The 20273-nt window shown below is 44.3% G+C and overlaps 1 protein-coding gene across 2 annotated transcripts in view; it reads right to left on the bottom strand.

Annotated features, from left to right (window-relative positions):
• The window catches only part of LOC147111701 (NADP-dependent malic enzyme-like), a 251482-nt gene that overhangs the window by 63940 nt on the left and 167269 nt on the right, over nucleotides 1-20273 (bottom strand). For both annotated transcript variants that reach the window (XM_085998812.1, XM_085998813.1), the window contains exon 6: nucleotides 17269-17430. In XM_085998812.1, coding sequence (XP_085854938.1) covers nucleotides 17269-17430 — 162 coding nt within the window. The remainder of the gene's footprint in view (nucleotides 1-17268; nucleotides 17431-20273) is intronic.

Raw genomic sequence — 20273 nt, 5'->3', positions numbered from 1 at the left:
CCGGGTCCAAAGGCCCGCCGTGTTAACCATGAGGAACCCCGGGCTCGCTTTGGAGCGATGGGTACCCGGCCTCCCGGTGTCGGACTGACTCCGTTCTGGTACCGAGGTGGAGTCGGGCCGGGCTGAGGCGCTGGGGAGGGAGGGAGAGGGGAGGGAGGGAGAGGGAGAGAGGAAAGGAGGGAGAGACAGGGGGAGGGAGAGAGAGAGGGGGGAGGGAGGGAGAGCGGGGAGGGAGGGGGAGAGAGAGCGGGGAGGGAGGGGGAGAGAGCGCGGGGAGGGAGGGGGAGAGCTGTCCCGACTGAAATCGGACACAGGAGTCCGCAGCGAAAGGCGTTCGTCTGCCGCCCGGCCAACCGGGTCCAAAGGCCCGCCGCGTTAACCATGAGGAGGGAGAGGAGAGGGGGACAGGGAGAGAGAGAGAGAGAGAGAGAGAGAGAGAGCGGGGGAGAGAGGGGGGAGCGGGGAGAGGGGGGCAGGGGGAGAGAGAGAGGGGAGAGAGGGGCAGGGAGTGAGGGGCAGGAGAGAGAGAGGGTGAGGGAGGGAAGGAGTGAAGGGGTGGGAGAGCTCGCCTTCTTCCTCCAGGCTAATCCCGAACTAAATCCAGCAGTCTCTCTCTCTCTCTTCCCCCCAGTCTCTCTCTCTCCCCCCCCACCCAGTCTCTCTCTCTCTCTCTCCCCCCCAGTCCCTCTCTCTCTTCTCTCCCCAGTCTCTCTCTCTCTCTCTCTTCCCCCCAGTCCCTCTCTCCCCCCAGTCTCTCTCTCCCCCCCAGTCTCTCTCTTCCCCCAGTCCCTCTCCCCCCCAGCTCTCTCTTCTCCCCCAAGTCTCTCTCTCTCTCTCTCTTTCTCCCCCGTCTGTCTCTTCTCCCCCCAGTCTCTCTCTCTCTCTTCCCCCCAATCGCTCTCTCCCCCCCAGTCTCTCCCCCCCATCTCTCTCTCGATCCCCGGGGCCTCTCTCCCCCGCCCAGTCTCTCTCTCTCTCTTTCCCTCTCTCCTTCCCACACAGACAGACAAACTCTTTTATATAAAAATTATTTCTACTTTTTTCGTAACAACATGCCCTCAAAAAACCCTCGGCACCGTCGGGCACTCCAGCTAGTATGAAACACGATTATAGTGTTCAAAAACTGCTTTCTAATTAATTCATGCTTACCGCATATAATTGGTCATGTGGTTAGCAGAGATCAATCACATTCCACAACAGACTGAAAATATAACCAAGCTGAAATAACTAACCATTTAAAAGTTGTAACTAGCAACAGAAGTAAATGTAAACATTTAAAAATAAAATTAATTCTTCATTAAAGTTGAAGGCCTCGGACTCCATTTATGAGCAAGCCAATCAGTTGTATCCACTGCAGTGCCCTACTCGATTCCAAAAAGATGTTTTTTTTTCCTTAACATTTCTCTGAACCTCTTCAATGGATGGTGAACTGGAAGATTAAAAAAAAAATTCCTATCTGGAAAGAGATTCCACAGTGCAGTTGGGATCCTGATTCAAATTTAACAGCTGCCAGCCGGGTTTCCCAGGGCTCGGAAATGGAGGAGAGAGCTGCCGGCTCCAGCAGGTTAGCACTTTTTAAGAGCACTCCTGTGGGCTGGGAGAAGCAGGAGTGCCCCCTGCCACCCCGGACCTTCAAGGAAGCCTTTGGTCTCCCTGCTGCGATCGTGGCCTCTTTCGATGCTGTGATCGGCAACCCTCCCCACCAAGCTCTGACCTCGAGCTTCCTACCAGACTCTGACAAATCTGGCCTGCTGCTGGGCGGGAAATGGAAGAATATGTTAATCAGGTTCGTGTCCAAGGCTTTCTGAGATTTAGACAGACTATCGTGCTCCCACGCAACCTCCCTGCCTCCCCGTAAATATCGGGGCCAAGGTTTCTCTTCAAAGGCTCCCTAAATCATACATTCTTCAATGTATTTCAACTTTATTACAATGTACTTTGTTTAAAAGCAACCTACAGTCATGAATTACATTACTGCCAATTCTTTGAGAAGTTGGGGTAAAATTTCCCTCCTCCACCAACTCTACTCCATCATCCAGCTCAGTGGGGCTGTCCTTGCACAGTTCCACTCTTACCTGTCCCAATAGAGCAAGCACATCTCCAGCAACTGTTTCTCTGTTTATCACCACACAAGTACCTCTGGAATTACTCAAGGCACTATCCTTGGCCCCCTTCCTAGCTACATGTTGCCCCTTGGTGATATTATTTGGAGGCACGGGGTCGGTTTCCATATGTATGTTATATGACACCCAACTCTACTTCTCCACTGCTTCCCTTCAACACATCTGTGTGCATGTCAGATTGCTGACATTAAGTGATGGATAAACCAAAATTTCCTCCAACTGAAGATTAGGGGGGAAAAATTTGGTTGCTTTGCGCTAATGGGGCGCAAAGCAACTAGCGCCCAGGCGCGGTGCCGCCAACACCTCCCGCGAAATTCAGCGGGAGGTTAGCGGCGGCGGTAATCATTAGCGCCTCGCAGTGCCAACAATAACGTAATCGCCTGTGCGCAGCGCCGCGCTCACGCCCCGGCCGCGATCTTCGGTAGCACCCCCTGACTTACTGCCGGATGCTATGTCCGACAGGATCAGGTGGGCCTACCTGCAGCTGGGCGGCTCTAGTTAAAGGGGAGGTGGCGGGTGGCCATTTTTGGTTGCTGGCCGCCTGCCAGCACCTGCCCCCATAGCTGTTTACGGCCCCCGTGAACCCCCCCCCCGCGATGGTGCCAGCTGCTTTCCGTGAGCCCGGCCCTCCTCTTGAGGGCCGGGCTCGTTTGCCAGCACTCCTGATCTCTGGTGGCCCAGCTGGGCGCCGGGACGCGCGGCACCAGTCCCCTCCCCTTTAATAAGGGGAGGAAGGCCTGCAGTACCGCAGCGCAATGTGCTGCAGCGCCGCGATATTGCCTCACAGCGCCCCAAGAGGGACGTGGGGTGCTTCCAGTAGCGCCCCTCCTCCTTCTCGGGGCGCTACCTGGGAAAATTAGCCGTGGGGGTGCTAATTTCTTCGGGGCACTAAAAGTAGCGCCCTGGCGAAGTTACCGCCCCAAGGGGGGCGCGACTCAATTTTCCCCCTAGGAATACCAAATCTACAGTTTTCAGCTATCATCATAAACTTCACTCCCTGGCCACTCACTCAGGCTGAATCAGATGGTGCAGACTTGAGCATCCAACTCAACCCAGTGTGGAGCTTCAAACTCCATATCCTACCAATCAACAAGACTACTTACTTTCACTGCTGCTGAAGATCTTAGCTACATCTTCATCACCACTGGTCTTGATTTCTCCAATACCCTTCTTGCTATCTTCAAGTTCCACCTCCATAAACTCCAACTCATCTCAACTTCTGTACCCTGCCACACACCAAGTCCCCTTCATCTGATCACCCCGTTCTTGCTGACTTACACAGGCTCCCTGTCCCCCAAAATACTGAATTTGTAATCCATGTCCTCATCTTCCAATCTTCTACAGCCTTTGTCGACCCCGCCTCTACAAGCTTTTTCAGCCTGTGCCTTCAGTCCGCCAGCTCGAGCAACCCCCTGCCTTTGCCCCACCATTAAAAAGACTTGCATTGATATAGCACGTTTCATGACCTCAGGACGTCCCAAAGCACTTTACAGTCAATTAAGTACTTTTTTGATGTGTAGTCACTGTTGTAATTTAGGAAACGTGGCAGCCAATTTATGCACAGCAAGCACCCACAAACAGCAATGTGATAATGACCAGATAATCTGCTGGTTTATTTTTAGGTCTTGGTTGAGAGGTAAATTTTGGCTCGGACCAAGGAGAATTGGGGCTCAGTCAGGAACAATAGTAAAAATAATAGTTTAAAGATAGAAAAAAATGGGGATAAGAGCAGAGTTCAGGCCACAAACAGTGATATAGATACTCCAGGTGAAGGAAATAATAAAATAACTAACAGAAAATGCAGGAAAATGTTACAGATGTAACAGGTTTTCTGCAAGTACAGAGGCAGGGAAGATTGTGGGGGGGGGGGGTAAAGAACAAAAGGGAAGGTCTCGGATAGGGTGGAAGGCAGGAGAGATTAAATGACAAAAGGGATGATGGTGCAAGGCAAAAGGGGGTGTTAATGGGACAAGTAAAGAAACAAAAGATGGGACTAGAAGAGCTATAAATGGGAGCAGCAAAATCATTACCAGCATCTGCTGTCCAAAAAAATAGGCGGGGTTATGATGATCTGAAATTGTTGAACTCGATGTTGAGTTCAGGAGGTTGTAAAATGTCTAATCGAAAGATGAGGTGCTGTTCCTTAAGCTTCATTGGAACCGTGTAGAAGGCCGAGGACAGAGGTCAGAGTGGGGCGGAAAATTAAAATGGCGAACAACTGGAAGCTCAGGGTCACACGTGTGGACTGAATGGAGGTGTTCAGCAAAGTGATCACCCAATCTGCATTTAGTCTACGCAATGTAGAGGAAACCACATTGTGAGCAGAAAATACAATATATTAAATTAAAAGTACTACAAGTAAATCACTGTTTTGCCTGGAAGGAGTGTTTGGGGCCCTAGATGGTGGGAAGGGAGATGGTAAAAGGGCAGGTTTTAAATCTCCTGCACTTGCATGGGAAGGTGCCATGGGAAGGGGAGCGGATGTTGGGGTGATGGGAGAGTGGACCAGGGTGCTGTGAAGGGAACGGTCCTTTTGGAGTCCCATTTCCAGTTCTGATGAAAGCGTGTCTTGGCAGGAATGTTTTGTGATCTACTGAAATCATTGAAAGGCTTGCGCCACTGCAGCCTGGTCCTCCTGACGACATCCCTGCTTATGCCCTCCATATGGAGGGAGTCATGGGAGAGCCTGGGTGCAGCCGTGCACCTCTGTGCAATGCTTGTCAGTGTTTGCAGCACCTCAATTGGTGAGTGCGGGCAGCGGGCTGGGACCACGACACCGACCCTGCTCGGTCAGCGAAATCGCGGCCTTTGTGGCAAGTTATTGGAATCTATAACTAAGGATAACGTGAATGAGCAATTAGAGAAATTTGAGCTGATTAGAGAGAGCCAACATGGATTTGTAAAGGGTAGGTCCTGTCTAACAAACCTAATTGAATTTTTTGAGAAAGTAACTAAAGCAGCAGACAGGGGAATGTCTATGGATGTAGTTTATATGGAATTCCAGAAGGCATTTGATAAGGTTCCATATAAGAGATTGTTAGCCAAAATTAAAGCTCATGGAATTGAAGGCCTGGATAGAAAACTGATCAGACGGTAGAAGACAGAGAGTAGGGATAATGGGTATGCACTTGAATTGGAAGGAAGTGACGAGTGGTGTCCCACAAAAATCTGTGCTGGAGCTTCAACTATTCACTATATTTATTAATGATTAGCTAACATAATCGAGAGCCATATATCCAATTTTGCCGATGACACAAAGATTGGTGGTCTAGTAAGTAATGTGGACAGGTGCATAAAATTACAAAGAGACATTGCTAGACTAAGTGAGTGGGTAAAACTGTGGCAGATGGATTTGAACGCAGGTAAGAATGAGGTCATCCATTTTGGACCAAAAAAGGATAGATCGGAGTATTTTTTTTTAAATGGTGAAAAGCTAGGAACACTGGAGATCCAGAGATTTAGTAATCACTAAAATGTAGTGGTCAAGTACAAAAAAAATCAAAAAGACTAATGGAATGTTAGCCTTCACATCCAGAGGGCTAGAATATAAAGTGGAGGAAGCTTTGCTATAGAAATACAAAGCTCTGGTTAACCCACATCTGGATTTCTGTGTACAGTTCTGGGCACTGCATCTTAGAAAGGATATACTGGCCTTGGAAGGAGTGCAGCGCAGATTCACTGGAATGATATCCAGGGCTCCAAGGGCTAAATGATGAGGAGTGAACTTACATACATTAGGTTTGTATTTCCTGGAATATAGAAGGTTAAGGGGTGATTTGGCTGAGGGTTTTTAGGATTTTGAAAGGAATTTATAGGGTGGTGGGGGAGTCTAGGACAAGGGGACATAGCCTTAAAATAAGAGCCAAGCCATTCAGAAAAGACGTTAGGAAACACTTCTTCACACAAAGGGTGGCAGAAGCGTGGAACTCTCCCAGAAAAAGCAACAGATACTGGCTCAATTAATAACTTTAAATCTGAGATCGATAGATTTTTGCTAGCCATGGGTATTAAGCCAAGGCGGGTGAATTGAGCTAGGATACAGATCAGACATGATCTCATTGAATGGCAGAGCAGACCCGAGGGGCTGATTGGTCTACTCCTGTTCCTAACTGCCCATCGTTTAATGTCTCATCCGAAAGACACTCCTTCAGTGCTGCACTGGAGTGTCAGCCGAGATTTTGGGCTCAAGTCCCTGGAGTGGGATTTGAACCCACAACATTCTGACTCAGAGGCAAGATTACTACCAGTGAGCCACGGCCGAGACCAATAGCAACAGAACCTTCGCCCGCCTTGGCCTTACTCTTTGGAACTTCTCTAAACTTCCTCATTTCTCACTCCACACTATCTCTTCAACCAAGCTTTTGGTCTGCTTTCCTAACTCTTTTACTGTGGAATTTGTTCCTCCCCTCCTCCCAGTTCATGTTGTAGTAACCAGAGATTAGTGTTACTGGTAGAACCAACTTGACATTCAATGTCAGAAATGATAAAAATGGGAAAGTGAATATTTGGGAGATAACAACAGGGTTTCAGAAGGGCTAGTAGATAGCGTCAAGGAAGCTGACTTTTGCATTCTTAATGCTACATTCAGCAAGAACAAGACAATGGCTTAATTTTTACAGAGGTCTGGTCTGTGGATGGAGTACCACAGTAGATTAGCTGAGAGTTGGGAACTTTACATCTGACAATGCTTAGTGCAGCAACTCAGTGGCTTAGAGAGAAAAATGCCACTTACTTTGATGAGCACAAAAATATAAAATATCACCTTCTTTAGCAAAGAGCTAGGTATGGAATTTGTAATAACACTGCACTCCAATGACACAATATTTCTGCAATGCAGTAATCTGTCTTGACATGAATCATTTTTATGTTCATCCACAGCCTTCAGTGTTTCTCTATCAAGTGTAATCCCCCATTCCTCCCTCACTGCTCTATCTACCCTCTCCGCTGGGACACTTGTGCCATTTCGGTTCAAGTCAAGGCTGATCCTTCGGTATAACCTTCACTTGCTCTAGATCTCACTCCAATTCCGCAAGAATGTGAACCCGCCCCTCCACCAACCAGCCACATGTTGACCTTCCTAATCTTCCTCTCCTAACCTGTCCCACACATGGCACAAGAAGCAATCCAGAGATTACCAACTTTGAGGTCTTGACTTTCAAACTGGTGCTTATTTCCTTAAACCCCTTCTGCAAGATCTCAATGTACTTCTGTCAATGATATTGGTTTCAATAAATATTATTGGACCACAAATTTTGGCTGTTCCCCCTCCTTCCTCAGTTTTTCCACCTGCTCCATGATGTCTTTCACCCTAGCACCAAGGAGGCAACACATCGTTCGGGACTCTCGGTTATGACTGAAAAAAAGCTTGTTGATACTATTGAATCTGTCAATATTAGCACTCTTCTATTGTCTTCACTCCTTGGGGAGTCCCTTGCTTCTCAGTGCCCCAATGCTGCTCAGGGCTTCAGAGTCATTGTCCACCTTACCCTTGTCTAACACTCTAGGGGAATCAAGGGATATGGAGATTGGGCTGGAAAGTGGAGTTGAGGTCGATGATCAGCTGTGATCTTATTGAATGGCAGAACAGGCTCGAGGGGCCGAATGGCCTACTCCTGCTCTTACTTCTTATGTTCTTATGTACTACAGGGTATAAATTAGTTTTGGGCAGTAGTGCAAACCTATCAATTGCAAATCGGCAGCCTCTGTTGCAGTCCGTCCAATTTTCTGTTCCATTGAAGTCAAGGCGAATTTATAACCCAATGTGTCTATTTGACAGTTCTAGTAATGCAGTGGTTCCCTGCACTTCAGTCCTGTCTTTCTCTGCCGCTCCTGGAGATCGTGACCCATCTATCTTTTTACATTTTCTCTGTGTCCTGAACTGTTTTGCACTGCCTCCTGGGTGACCATATTCTGGAGTAATATCCAGAAACTCCTTATTCTCTCTGATGCTGCAGAGTGGGGCTAATTGCTCCTTGAGCACAGAAATCCTCTGCTCCAGAGACTCAATTTTCTAACACTTGTTGCCCGTTGAAACACTAAGGATCCATGATGGCCCACATATCGCACTCCATACACATCATTTGCACTTATGTCCAACTCTCACTAATGCCAAACTCGGTTTACTCATTTCACTTAGATTAACTTTTAGGAGGAAAAAAAATAATGTCTGATGGCACCTCAAGGCTGAGCGTCCCCGGTGGTTAAAATCTACACTCTACTGGCCTCTCGTAGTGTTGTTATTTGACCCATTCTGCTTCTAACACTACAGAAAATACAACCACAAATGACATGATCTAGAGATATCTTAAATGCTCAGTGCTGATATAGAGGTACATTCAGAGAGCTTGAATTTCCATAGTTGCAGATTTATTTTGCTAGAGAGAATTTGCATGAAAAGTATAATAGATGGATCCCAATCTTCCTGAAATCCATATACAGTTTAAGTTGTTTGTGTTTTAACAGCAGCTGAAGTGTCCAGAGCAGTTATACTTCACAGCTCTGTTTGGACAGATTTCCTGGCAATGTACAAGAGGGCACTGACTGAGCTATTGCTCATTGCACAAGGGACTGCTTTATTTGAGAGGCCTCTCAAGTTAAACAGCAAATGTTTGCGTACAGCTTATTGTATAGATTTTAACACAGTATCTCTGATGATTGCTGCGTCAACTGTTTTACCACGCTTAGGATCTGCTGCATGAGACTGAAACAGTACGTTTGGCATTCCTTGCTCGCAGGAAATTTGGCTACACAGTCCCAAGTAACGTATAGAATTAAAGGAATCTATGATTTACATTTCATCCATTTTCAAAGGGATTTTCAGTAACACAGCAAGTTAAATTTGCAGTAGACATAGAATCTTGCATTGGAAATATTCAAGTATGCTGCACTTGTAATTATGCTATTTAACAAAACAACCTAAATGTATTTATTTGAGCAGAATCATCCTCACACTGATTTAATAAACAGCATGCACGATGCAAAAGAATGGAATATCCAGTTTATTTCACTTATGAAATACATTGGGGTAGAGTTTCCGCTTTGGGCGCAAATTACACCCACAGTTGCACCCGTTTTGAAAAGTGTTTCTCTCCCGCAGCCCTCCCCCCCCCAACCAAGTTTCCGCTCAAACTAATTTGCATATCGCCAATCGCAAAATCTGCCATGAACCAGCGCAATCGGGCAGCATTTTAAAACGCAATTCTTTTTTTAAATTTTGCTTTAAAACATTTTCCTTCCTATATTCCTAAGTGGTAACTTGGTGAAGTTTGATTAAAACAGCTGAAAATAGGTTCATCACAAAAAATAAACATTTTTAAATCAGTGTCAAGCCACCAACTGAGTAACCCGATTTTAAATGACTGAAATTCACTTTAAAAAAAAACTATTTTCTAGTTATATTGGGGTATATTAGTCAGTTTCTTAGTAAATTAAAACAAAAATCTCATTTGAAAGCTTTTAAAATGCACCTATTAGTGTCCTTGCGCCCAAAAGAACCAGCTTAATTTTTAAAGCCTCCCTGACGGCCTGCAAATGAGCGCAATTGGTGGAAACTCCCCTGGGGGTGTGGTCAGTTTTATGGGCAGGGCCTGCTTCCAGCACGATGTTTTAAAAGCTAGCGCAAAAGATCGCGGAAACTAGAGTTGTGCTGAACGCAAATTGCGCTTAACATTCCGCGATCTTTTGTGCTGGTTACGCCGAGTTAGGCCAAATTGCGCTGAAAAAACCAGCGACATCGAGCGGAAACTCCAGACCAGTGCCATCGAGCGGAAACTCCAGACCAGTGCCATCGAGCGGAAACTCCAGACCACTCGGGCCAACACTGCTTTAAATTCACTTTTAGTACAATTAATATCTGTTGTAGATTTATGCAGGTCAGGACAGACAAAATGGTACTATAAACAAACAGATCTAGAGCTAGGAATGAATGATCATGTAAAGAGCACAACTAGAATTTAATGACAAGTCGACTATATCAGCACATCATCCCCATAAATTTGCAGCCGTTCGAATGGGTATACAGAAATGTAATCTTAAATATCTCTCTACCCATGAAGATCTGATGCTTTTTGTACTGTGAAAGACGGAAAAATCCAAACCACACCATCTACAAGCTCCAGAGTTAGGCTGCTTTTATATTGACTTTCACCTACAGCTAGCAGCCAGATGGAAATCAAACTACTAGATTTTGTTCAACTGGCAGTCTGAAAGACCTGTTTTTCACTGGATGTTAGTCCCCTCCTTCAATGTAACTCAGGTTATTAAAAGCACTGAATTGTCAGCTACATGATATGCAAAACAAATCAGAACAAGTCCTGGTGACACCACATTATGTCATGACATCATCATTCGTACTCCCCCCATGATGATATCATAATATAATAGCTCGGCTCCTGCTGTGAGCGGCAAAGGAACGGCTTTTGCCGTTCACCTCGCGTTGTTGCCCAGAGACCTTTTAAGGGCTCGTCAGCTGAAATTTCTAGTTTTCAGGCATCTGATCCAGTGCGCCGCTCTCCACAGGGGATCTGTGGCGTCTGTGAGCAGGGAAAGCAGCAGGGAAGGTCTTCAACCAATCAGATTGAAGAATCTTCACTGAGACATGTGGACTGCAAAGCAGGAAGTAAAAAACAGGAACTATAAATTACATTATACAGGAAGCTAAATAAAGACCGGGACATATGCATGGGATTAAGAAAGAGACAGAAGAGAAAAACAGAAACACTAAAAAAAAACCATTTTATTTTAAAAATCTGCAAAAATTTTTTTTTTTTTTCCCTGAGGGAATGAGACTCTAAACTTTTAAAATTATTTTTTCAGGACCAGAGAGGTTGTCCAGCAGTAATCATCACTTATTATGCCGTTAAAAACGCAGTTACTCCTGACTGTACAAGCCCTAAATTTTTTATCTGTCTTTAGTGCGAGACCAGTGGATAATTACCCTAAGTTCATGCCATTACAGTGATCTCTATGCAGATTCCATCGGCGAAGACTGCAACAGCGCAGCCTATGGAGGAGCCGGGTATCACTGACAGCAACTTCCAGATTTCCATGTTTAACTGTGCATGTGTGGACACCAGAAGTTGCAGTCATTTTACCCGGTAACAATGGCGAGTGCCAACAGCCTCGCCGTTATTGGCACAGCAAAATCAGGGCCAATGTGCTGAAAAAAGTCTAGAACATTTTGCACATCATATCATCTGATGATGATGTTATGATGCAATTACATTGTGCATACTCAGTAGCCAATTTATTAAAGGCACCCTGTGTATGTATAACCCCCTGAACGTACTTTATGCACTGTCCAGCAGACCTGACTTAAGTTAATATATTCAGTATTTCAGATGAATTATCTCTCTCATTGTAGGTTCTGTTAGAGATGAATTTTTCCTCATGTTAAATAATCCACCAACAGATACCAACTTTACACTCAAAAGGAACAAATTCCTATCTCAATACAAATGGAAGAATATGTGTGTGCATAAAACTGAAAAATAAATTAAAATTGACAAAAACATTACCATTGTAGTTGTATGATATTTCTCATAGTGCTTGTTAACAGATTGAAATTATGATCTATTATTCCTATGAATCTGGTCAGAAAAATAAAACTGAACTCCCTGGAAGCAATTAACTCTCCATGTGTTAAGGAAAGCACATGGCCCCTGAAAAGTTGTTATGACTCAAACTGCATTCAGTCCAGTAAATCCCAGAACTGTGATGTGGGAAAGCGAGTTAATTTATTAAAATGAAATCTAATATCCTCATCCTTTAAAATAAAAAACTTAACCCAAGTGGTGCCAGCATTTATTCTTCTTTAATAATTTAATGGGCCAGAATTTCCTCGATTCCACTGACTCCAAAAATACACCAGAATTTATGCCAGTTTCTTCACCGATCTTGTCGATGGCAACTATCACAGCTGAGCCAACTACAGGAAACTCTCTTTTTACCGGCACCTAAATAACCAGAAAGCTCTGTTAACCGGCAAAATTCAGGAGTAGGTTCAGGTAAGTTTTACTTCATATTAGTGGCTGTGTAACCGGGGTTCCTGGATCTGTGGCCGTGTAACCGGGGTTCCTGCACCTGTTGCCATGCAATAGGGACACCTGGATCTGTGGCTGTGTACGGGGCTCTCGTGCCTTTAAGTATACCTCTCTGTAATCCGGATTTTTTGATCAGCCGGCTCCACGACGGTCCCATCAGTGCCGGATAAAAAAGAGTTTCCTGTACTGGGCTCAGCAAAAGAAACCAACCCCACATTACAAAGGTGAATATTACTAGGAGGTGTTGGAATGTGCCAATGACCCTTCCCAATGTCTCAAACGGATATGGATAACAATTTTATGGATAACCCATTTCCCTTTGGGAGAGCCCATTAAACTCCTAGCCACCCTTTGCTTGGCGTGGCACCAAGATTTTCGCTATCAAGTCAGAAAGCTATACTGGAGTTGTGGCAATTAGCCATTTGTATCCTGAACTTTAATTGCTAAATTGATACGATAACTTACAAAAAATCTCTTCCGTGCTAATTAGGTAAAAATCTAAAGAACGGATACTGCCTGCTTGCCTTTCCCATGTATCTTGTGTTTTTCAAAAGGGAGCAAGACAGGTTTCTTTTGTGGAGAATAAACCATGTAGAGATAAAAATGATCACAGGAAAGCAGGAAGGAAAACAGTGAAAGCAGTAAAGGCCGTCAAATTTCATTCATTTGAAACGATACTGCATCAACTTAATTGAAAAATATAACCTATTTCGTTACAACTCAAACTGAAAGTCCCCTACAACACCAAGTGTTTGAATGGATTTGCAATCGGTCTTACTCTGTTTATAAATCTCACTCCTAACATTTCCAATGATGACAACTATGTAAGTGACTCGCGGAGAGGGGAGATGGAACAAGGATACCCAAGAGAGAGCAAGAGACAGTGTTTTAGACAAGAGGATATGGAAGGAGGAGAAAACCAAGGATAGAACAGACAGTGAAATAGGGAGAGGTAGGATGGGGAGGGAAGTGGCAGGGACTAAAGGGTAAGCGTGAGGAAGGAGTGAGTTGTGGACATTAGTCATATTTTTTCTGTTAAAGAAAAATAAGACAGGCACTGCAGTGGCTAGCTTGTGGGCTATTCAAGACATAACTGCATTCTTTTTGATATAGTACATCTTTCTCCCACTGCACCCCCACCACCCCAATTTTTTTATACCCTGTCATGTACAATTTTAGCTCCACGAGTAACCAAATGCAATATCTGAAAAAGATCTAATTGTCAATCAGCTATTGGTTTGTCTGTTCTGAAGTTTCAAAAGCTGATTTGTTGTACCAAGAGATCTTGCCGAGCTCTTCCTTTACATTGCTCCCCTTCATGGAGTGGGGTTGCAATGGAGCTTGGCACTGTATTTGCAGTGGTTGGCACCCCAAGCTGGAACTAGCGAGTTGTACCATGCCAAGTTTCTCACCGAGATATCTTCACTGCTTTCCTTCCTCATCCTCTGCACCAAATGACTTCGCATCCTCGGTGATTTCAACCTCCATCTCAACTCATCGTGCCTTCTCTCCTCGGAGTTCACTGCCCTCCTATCCTCCCTCCAGATAAACTCCTCTACCCATAATCACGACTAGCCCCTTGACCTTACCATCTCATGTGGCCTCTCTATTCCCATTGTGTCAATCATAGATAAGGCCATCTCTGATCACTTTGTGTATCCCATTCCACTCACATCCCCCTTCCCTCTTTCAACCCCACTTCCTTCTGTGTCTGTCCCTCGAAAAAACTCTCCCGCAAATCACTTACAAAAGCACTTTCAAATTCCCAACTGTCTAGCCTATGCCCCTCCATTCACCATGACATTTCTGCAGCTACTGTTCTGCTCAATCACACCCTCACCTCCACATTGATGCTCTTGTCCCACTAAAACCATTACTCTCTCTCACCCAGGTCGCTCCCCAATATGGCCCTCAGCTCTTCTCCCTTAAGTCCAAGGGACGCAGACTTGAACGTTTATGATGAACAACTGATTTTGCCATTCATTGCCAGATCTGGCTGGACCACATAAAGCACCATTGAGTCCTGCTCCCCTCTGCCAAAATTGCTCACTATTCCAGGATCATCCTGGAATGCAAAGATAACCCTCGGCTTCTCTTTTCCACTACAAATCATCTTCTTAAACCCCTCTCCCCTGCCTCGTCCACCCTCACATACAAACAAGTGCGAGGAGCTCAGGGACTTTTGTCAGTAAGATTGAGACCATCCGTTCTGCTGCTTCTGCTTCCCTCCCTTCCCCTAGCCCACCAAGCCATACTTTGTCTGAGGTTTCCCCCTGCTCTAGCCCTGAACTCGCACCCTTCTCTAGTTTCTCTTCCACTTCCCCTCATGCCTTCTCTGAGCTCAGCTTCTCTATGAGTACCACCTCCTGCTCCCTCGACCCTATTCCCACCAAACTGCTGATCACCCAACTTCCCTTCCTGGCCCCCATGTTAGCTGATATTGTTAACGGTTCTCTCTCCTCGCGTACTGTCCCCATCCCCTTCAAACCTGCTGTTATCACCCCTCTCCTCAAAACGCCCATCCTTGACACCTCTGCCCTTGCAAACTTCCGCCCCATCTCCAACCTCGCTTTCCTCTTCAAAGTCCTTGAACGTATTGTTGCCTCCCAAGTCCGTGCCCATCTTTCCCACATCTCCATGTTTGAACCCCTCTATTCAGGTTTCCACTCCTACCGCCCTTATCAAAGTCACAAATAACATCCTATGTGACAATGACTGTGGTAAACTATCCTTCCTCATCCTTCTCGCCTGTCTGCAGCCTTTGACACGTTTGACTATATCATCTTCCTCCAATGCTTCTCCTCCGTTGTCCAGCTGGGTGGGGCTGTACTCGTCTGGTTCCATTCCTATCTATCCAGTCATAGCCAGAGAATCACCTTCGATGGCTTCTCTTCCCGCTCCTGCACAATTACCTCTCGAGTCCTCCAAGGATCTACCCTTGGCCCCCTCCTATTTCTCATCTACATGCTGCCCCTTGGCGACATCATCCAAAAATACGTCAGGTTCTATATGTACGCTGACAAAACCTAGCTCACCACCACCTCTCTTGACCCCTCCACTGCCTCCAATTTGTCACGTTGCTTGTCTGACATCCAGTCCTGGATCAGCAGAGATTTCCTCCCTCTCCATGGTCACTGTCCGAGTCTGCACCAGACTATTCCCAACCTTGCCGTCTTATGTGACTGAGGTGAGCTTCTGACCACATATCTGCTTCATCACCAAGACCACCTACTTCCACCTACGTAACATCGTCCGTCTCCACCCCTGCTTCAGCTCATCTGCTGCTGAAACTCTCTTCCATGCCTCTGTTACCTGTAGACTTGATTATTCCAATGCTCTCCTGGCTAGCCTCTCATCTTCCACCCTCCATAAACTTAAACTCATCCAAAACTCTGCTATCCATATTCTAACTCGCACAAAGTCCCGTTCACCCATCACCCCTGCGCTCGCTGACCTACATTGGCTCCCGGCCTGACAACGCCTCGATTAAAAAATTCCCATCCTCATTTTCAAATCTTTCCATGGCCTCGCCCCTCCCGATCTCTAACCTCCTCTAGCCCTCAGATCTCTGGCCTCTTGCGCATCCCCGATTTTACTCGCTCCACCATTGGCAGCCGTGCCTTCAGCTGCCTGGTGCTGGAATTCCCTCCTTAAGCCTCTGTGCCTTTCTCTCCTCCTTTAAGATGCTCCCAAAAACCTACCGCTTTGATCAAGCTTTTGGTCACCTGTCCTAATATCTCATGATGTGGCTTGGTGTCAAATTTTGTTTGATAATACTCCTGTGAAGCACCTTGGGATGTCTCACGATGTTAAAGGCGCTATATAAATGCAAGTTGCTGTGGTGAACAGTCTGATATTACAAACAGGACAGCATGTTTAAGCCATATTTTCTACCCCATTTATGTTCACAACCTCAGTGTTCTATTTGTCCTTATGCTATGTTTCACAACCCCATATCCTCCATCACTCACTTCCATCTCCGTAACATCACTTGCCTCTGCCTCTTCCTCACTCCCTCTACTGCTGAAACTCTCATGCATGCCTTAGTCACTTTAGCCTCGATTACTCTCGTGCTCTCCTATTCAAATCCTTCCATGGTCTCGCCCCTCCATATCTTTAACCTTCCCCAGCCTTGCACACCCACTTCACTCCAACCTCCCTGTTCCTCTGACTCTGGTCTCTCATACATCCCTTCTCCCTTTGCCATTCTCTGGAATTCCCTCCCTAAACCCCTCTCTCTCTACCTCCCTCTCCTGCTTTAAACACTCCATAAAGCCCACTTCTTTGACTAAACTTTTGGTCACCCCTCCTAATATTTCCTTCCTTTGGCTCAGCACCCATTTTTGCCCTCATGCCTCTGAAGTAACTTGGGACATTTTTCTGTCTTAAAAATGCCATATGAATGCAAGCTGTTGTTATAATGGATGAAAAGCAGCTTAGCCCAAATTAATCTGCTTAGTTGGTGTGTGGCAGAAAGAAGCCAGGATCTGTAATTAAGTGTATAATTTTAAATTTCATGCGTACAACCTTGCCCACATCAATCTGTTACCACTCAATAATGCATCTATTTAACATGGTCAGCAATATCAGAACAGAGACCAGGCCCAGTATGCTTTCTGACAAGGGCAGCATTTCTGCTCTATCCTGACAATAATGTCTGTTCAAAATATGCTTTTTAATCAAACAATTTAAAATCACAATTAACTTTGCTGCAATCAGTCTGTTGAACTTCAAAATAGCATGCTGTGTACCAATGATCGTTATCCTCCCTTTCCATATTATGACATTAATTATTTATAGGAATTCAGTAAACTCATTTAAAAAGAGTGTAAATAACATGTACTAATCACTGCAGACAACTCAGAATGGAGTGTGAGTAATGACAGGATTTTATCTGCCTCAGCTGCATATGCAGTTGACATTTTACTCAGTTGTATATTTGCTGATACTTCAGGTTTGTAAAGAACATTACTTGCTTTGTGGGACTCAAATCTCAAAAGACCTGAGAATTTTCAAAAATTCCTTTCTTTAATGTTTCATTGTACTAATAAACTGTGGACACAATTTTTTTTTAAAAAATCATTAAAATTATTTAAATAACATACCTCATTGTCTGTACCGACATCCAGAAGCACAGGGAGGCAATGCTGTGGTTTTACACCACCACAGGCTGTGTAGAGAGCTAGTTTTCCCACTGGAATTCCCATTCCATAACTTCCAAGATCCCCAAGTCCAAGGATACGTTCACCGTCAGTTACAACAATGGCCTTAGAAAATGTTAAAATAAAATTCAGTATAAGCTAGTTCTTTTAATTTTCAGTCCAGGTCTAAACACTGGCTTAAAAAACAGCTGATGATCTCTATGAAGACATCTGAACCAAGTGAATATCTGTTTTGCTTAAGTTCAAGACATTGACTCGCTAAGAGAGAGATACTTGATCATTATTTTAGCAACTGGTATGCAATATTTTATTGCTCCACAATCAGAAGGATTTTGTAATAGATTTGCTTATGATGTGAAGTCACTGCTAACTTGTTAAGGGAGTATCATGAAAATGTTTGGCAAAGCAATATTCAGGAATAGACTTTTGATTAATGCTTCTTCAGATGGTCTTTCTTCATTGACCATGGTTCCTTATACAGATAAAGACATCACAAAATGATTAAGGAACTTACAACAATATAGTGCCCCATTATATCTCTCCAAAACATTCTATTGCGGAATTACTGTTCTTACAAGAGTAAACACAGCAGCCATTTTGCACCTACCAAGGTCCCACAAACAGTAAAAAGATGAATGTCCGGTTAATAAGGTGTTGGGTGAGGAAAGAATGACAGTTAGGGCATTGTAAGACTTCCACTGTGCACTGGGAGCTTTACCCTCCATCTGAATCACTGGAACAGGAAGATGAGGCCTCTGATGTTTTATTCAAACAATGGCATCTCTGAAAATGCAACATTCCCTCAGTATTGTACTAAATATTTGCCTCAATTATGAGCTCAAGTTCTAGAGTGGGGTTTGAACCCATGACCACCCATGAACTTCTAATGCAGAGATGAGGAGTACTGCCAACTGAGTCAGACGACCCTTAAAAACCAAGCTAACTATAGTAAATTCATAGAGGAAATTTTATAAAAGAAAAAAAAAGGTTTTAGATCAAACTTGTATGTGTGCCTGTATTACAAGATAATCCTTGCCCAACACCAGTGAGTAATGATTTGACACATTTGGCTTAGCCACTTTTTCAGCATGGATTTTTCATGTGTTCTATGTAGACCCTCTGATTGAACTGTAAACCCTCCTATTAAACTATACCAGTGGAAAGTCTGAGTTCTCTGCACCCTGTTTCCATGCCCAGTTTTAGAGCAGATTACTTAGCTTCAGAGTAAAACATCATCAAATTACTCTGACTGGTACCCAAAATAAAATTAGGCAAAGGGGACATTTAACCAACACCAAGCTAAAGCAGGGAACAGGAGCTTCAGCATGACCTGTTGTCCAGAAAGGTACACAAAATACACCAAACACATGAAAAACAACCCAACATAATTATTCAACTGATTTTATTTGCCACGGTCATCATGTTCTTTATTGGGCAGCATGTTCTTTCCTCCATTGTAGTTTTTGCTTAAAGGTCTTAATGAGATTTCAACTTATTTTTTACACTGTTTATGGCACAGGCCAGGGACAAAAAAATGGAACAGGCACTAAAACAACTTATAGTTAAGAAAGCAGCATATCTAGGGGTCATCAACTTTATACAACTGCCTTTTAAAGAAATCAGCTTCATTGAGATGCACGTGGTTCGATTAACATGAGCAAATAAGGACCAGTCTAAATACACTTGATTAGAAGATAGATAAGAGATGAGGAAGGCCATCTGGCTTGTCTAAATTCATGAATCCAGAAAGATTCGACAATTTCTTCCCTCCCCCCACCCCTGCTCTTATCATGGTATCCAACTGGTTCTTAAAAGGTTCCAGAGTTTTTGCTTCCATCACCATACTGAGAAATCTATTCCATGTGTTGATCACATTTGCTGTAAAAAAAAACTTTTCTCACATCAGTCCTAAATTTTGCTTGTACTAGTTTAAGCCTGTGTATCCCATGTACTGTCAAAATTTAGTTAGAAAGAGTTTTCTGGATCTATCTTCTATCCCATTTATAATCTTGCAAATCTATCTAAGGTTAACTCTGAGCGCCTTCATTTCAAGCCTGTAAAGTCACAATTTAGTGAACCAACTCCAGAGCTCGAATGTCTCCCGCATGTCTCAGTGACCAGAGATGAATACAGTACACAGTGCAGTCTGACCAGAGCCCTGTATAATTTGAGCAGGATTACTCTACTGTTTCAGTTACATAATACAAGAGTATTTGGACATGTTGAACTCCATATCTACAAAAATCCTTAGATCTCCCACAACTTCATCCTCAACTATTTTGATACCTTTCACTGAGTACTCGTGCGACTGTTTTCTTACGTGCCGTGCTTTGCATTTGACCCTGTTAAATTCCATCTGCCATTGTTCTACTCATTTACAGATTTTAATCTAAATTTTGTAGTTCCTGAGCTGCCGCCTCAGATTCAACTGCCCCTCCTGACTTTGCACTATCTGTAAGTTTGACCATTTTACATTGTGCTTCTGAATCAAGTCATTATGTAAATTAGAAAGATCTGAGGCACTCCCACCCATCCCCCCAACATAACTCTTCTACTACGTACCTGCTTCTTCCCACTCTTCAACCAATTTCCTATTATTAGCAGGCTTCACCCTAAATCCTCACCACTTTAAGATTAAACAGTAGCCTTTCATGTGGAACTTTATCAAATGCTTTTTGGAAGCCAAGTTACACCACGTTATATGCACTCGTATCTCCTTAAAAAAGCCAAGGAGGTGGTCAAGTAGCATCTTATCCTTTTTGAATCCATGTTGGCCTCTGTTAAGCAGGTTATTTTCTACCAGTAACCCTTAAATTTATCCCCATTTCATTAATTTACTGATACAAAGCTGTGGTTGCTGCGGTCTGTTTTGCCACCCTTTATCAATATAGCCTGCTTCAAATCAATCAGGATCTCCCCAGTGTTCATCAATTGCTTTGTACTAACTG

The sequence above is a fragment of the Somniosus microcephalus genome, chromosome 10 (genome assembly GCF_052327205.1).
Source record: "Somniosus microcephalus isolate GS21.2 chromosome 10, FLI_Smic_1.0, whole genome shotgun sequence".
Classification (NCBI taxonomy): Eukaryota; Metazoa; Chordata; class Chondrichthyes; order Squaliformes; family Somniosidae; genus Somniosus; species Somniosus microcephalus.
The sequence above is the reverse complement of the archived record's forward strand: the minus strand, read 5'-3'. Positions and strand labels throughout refer to the sequence as shown.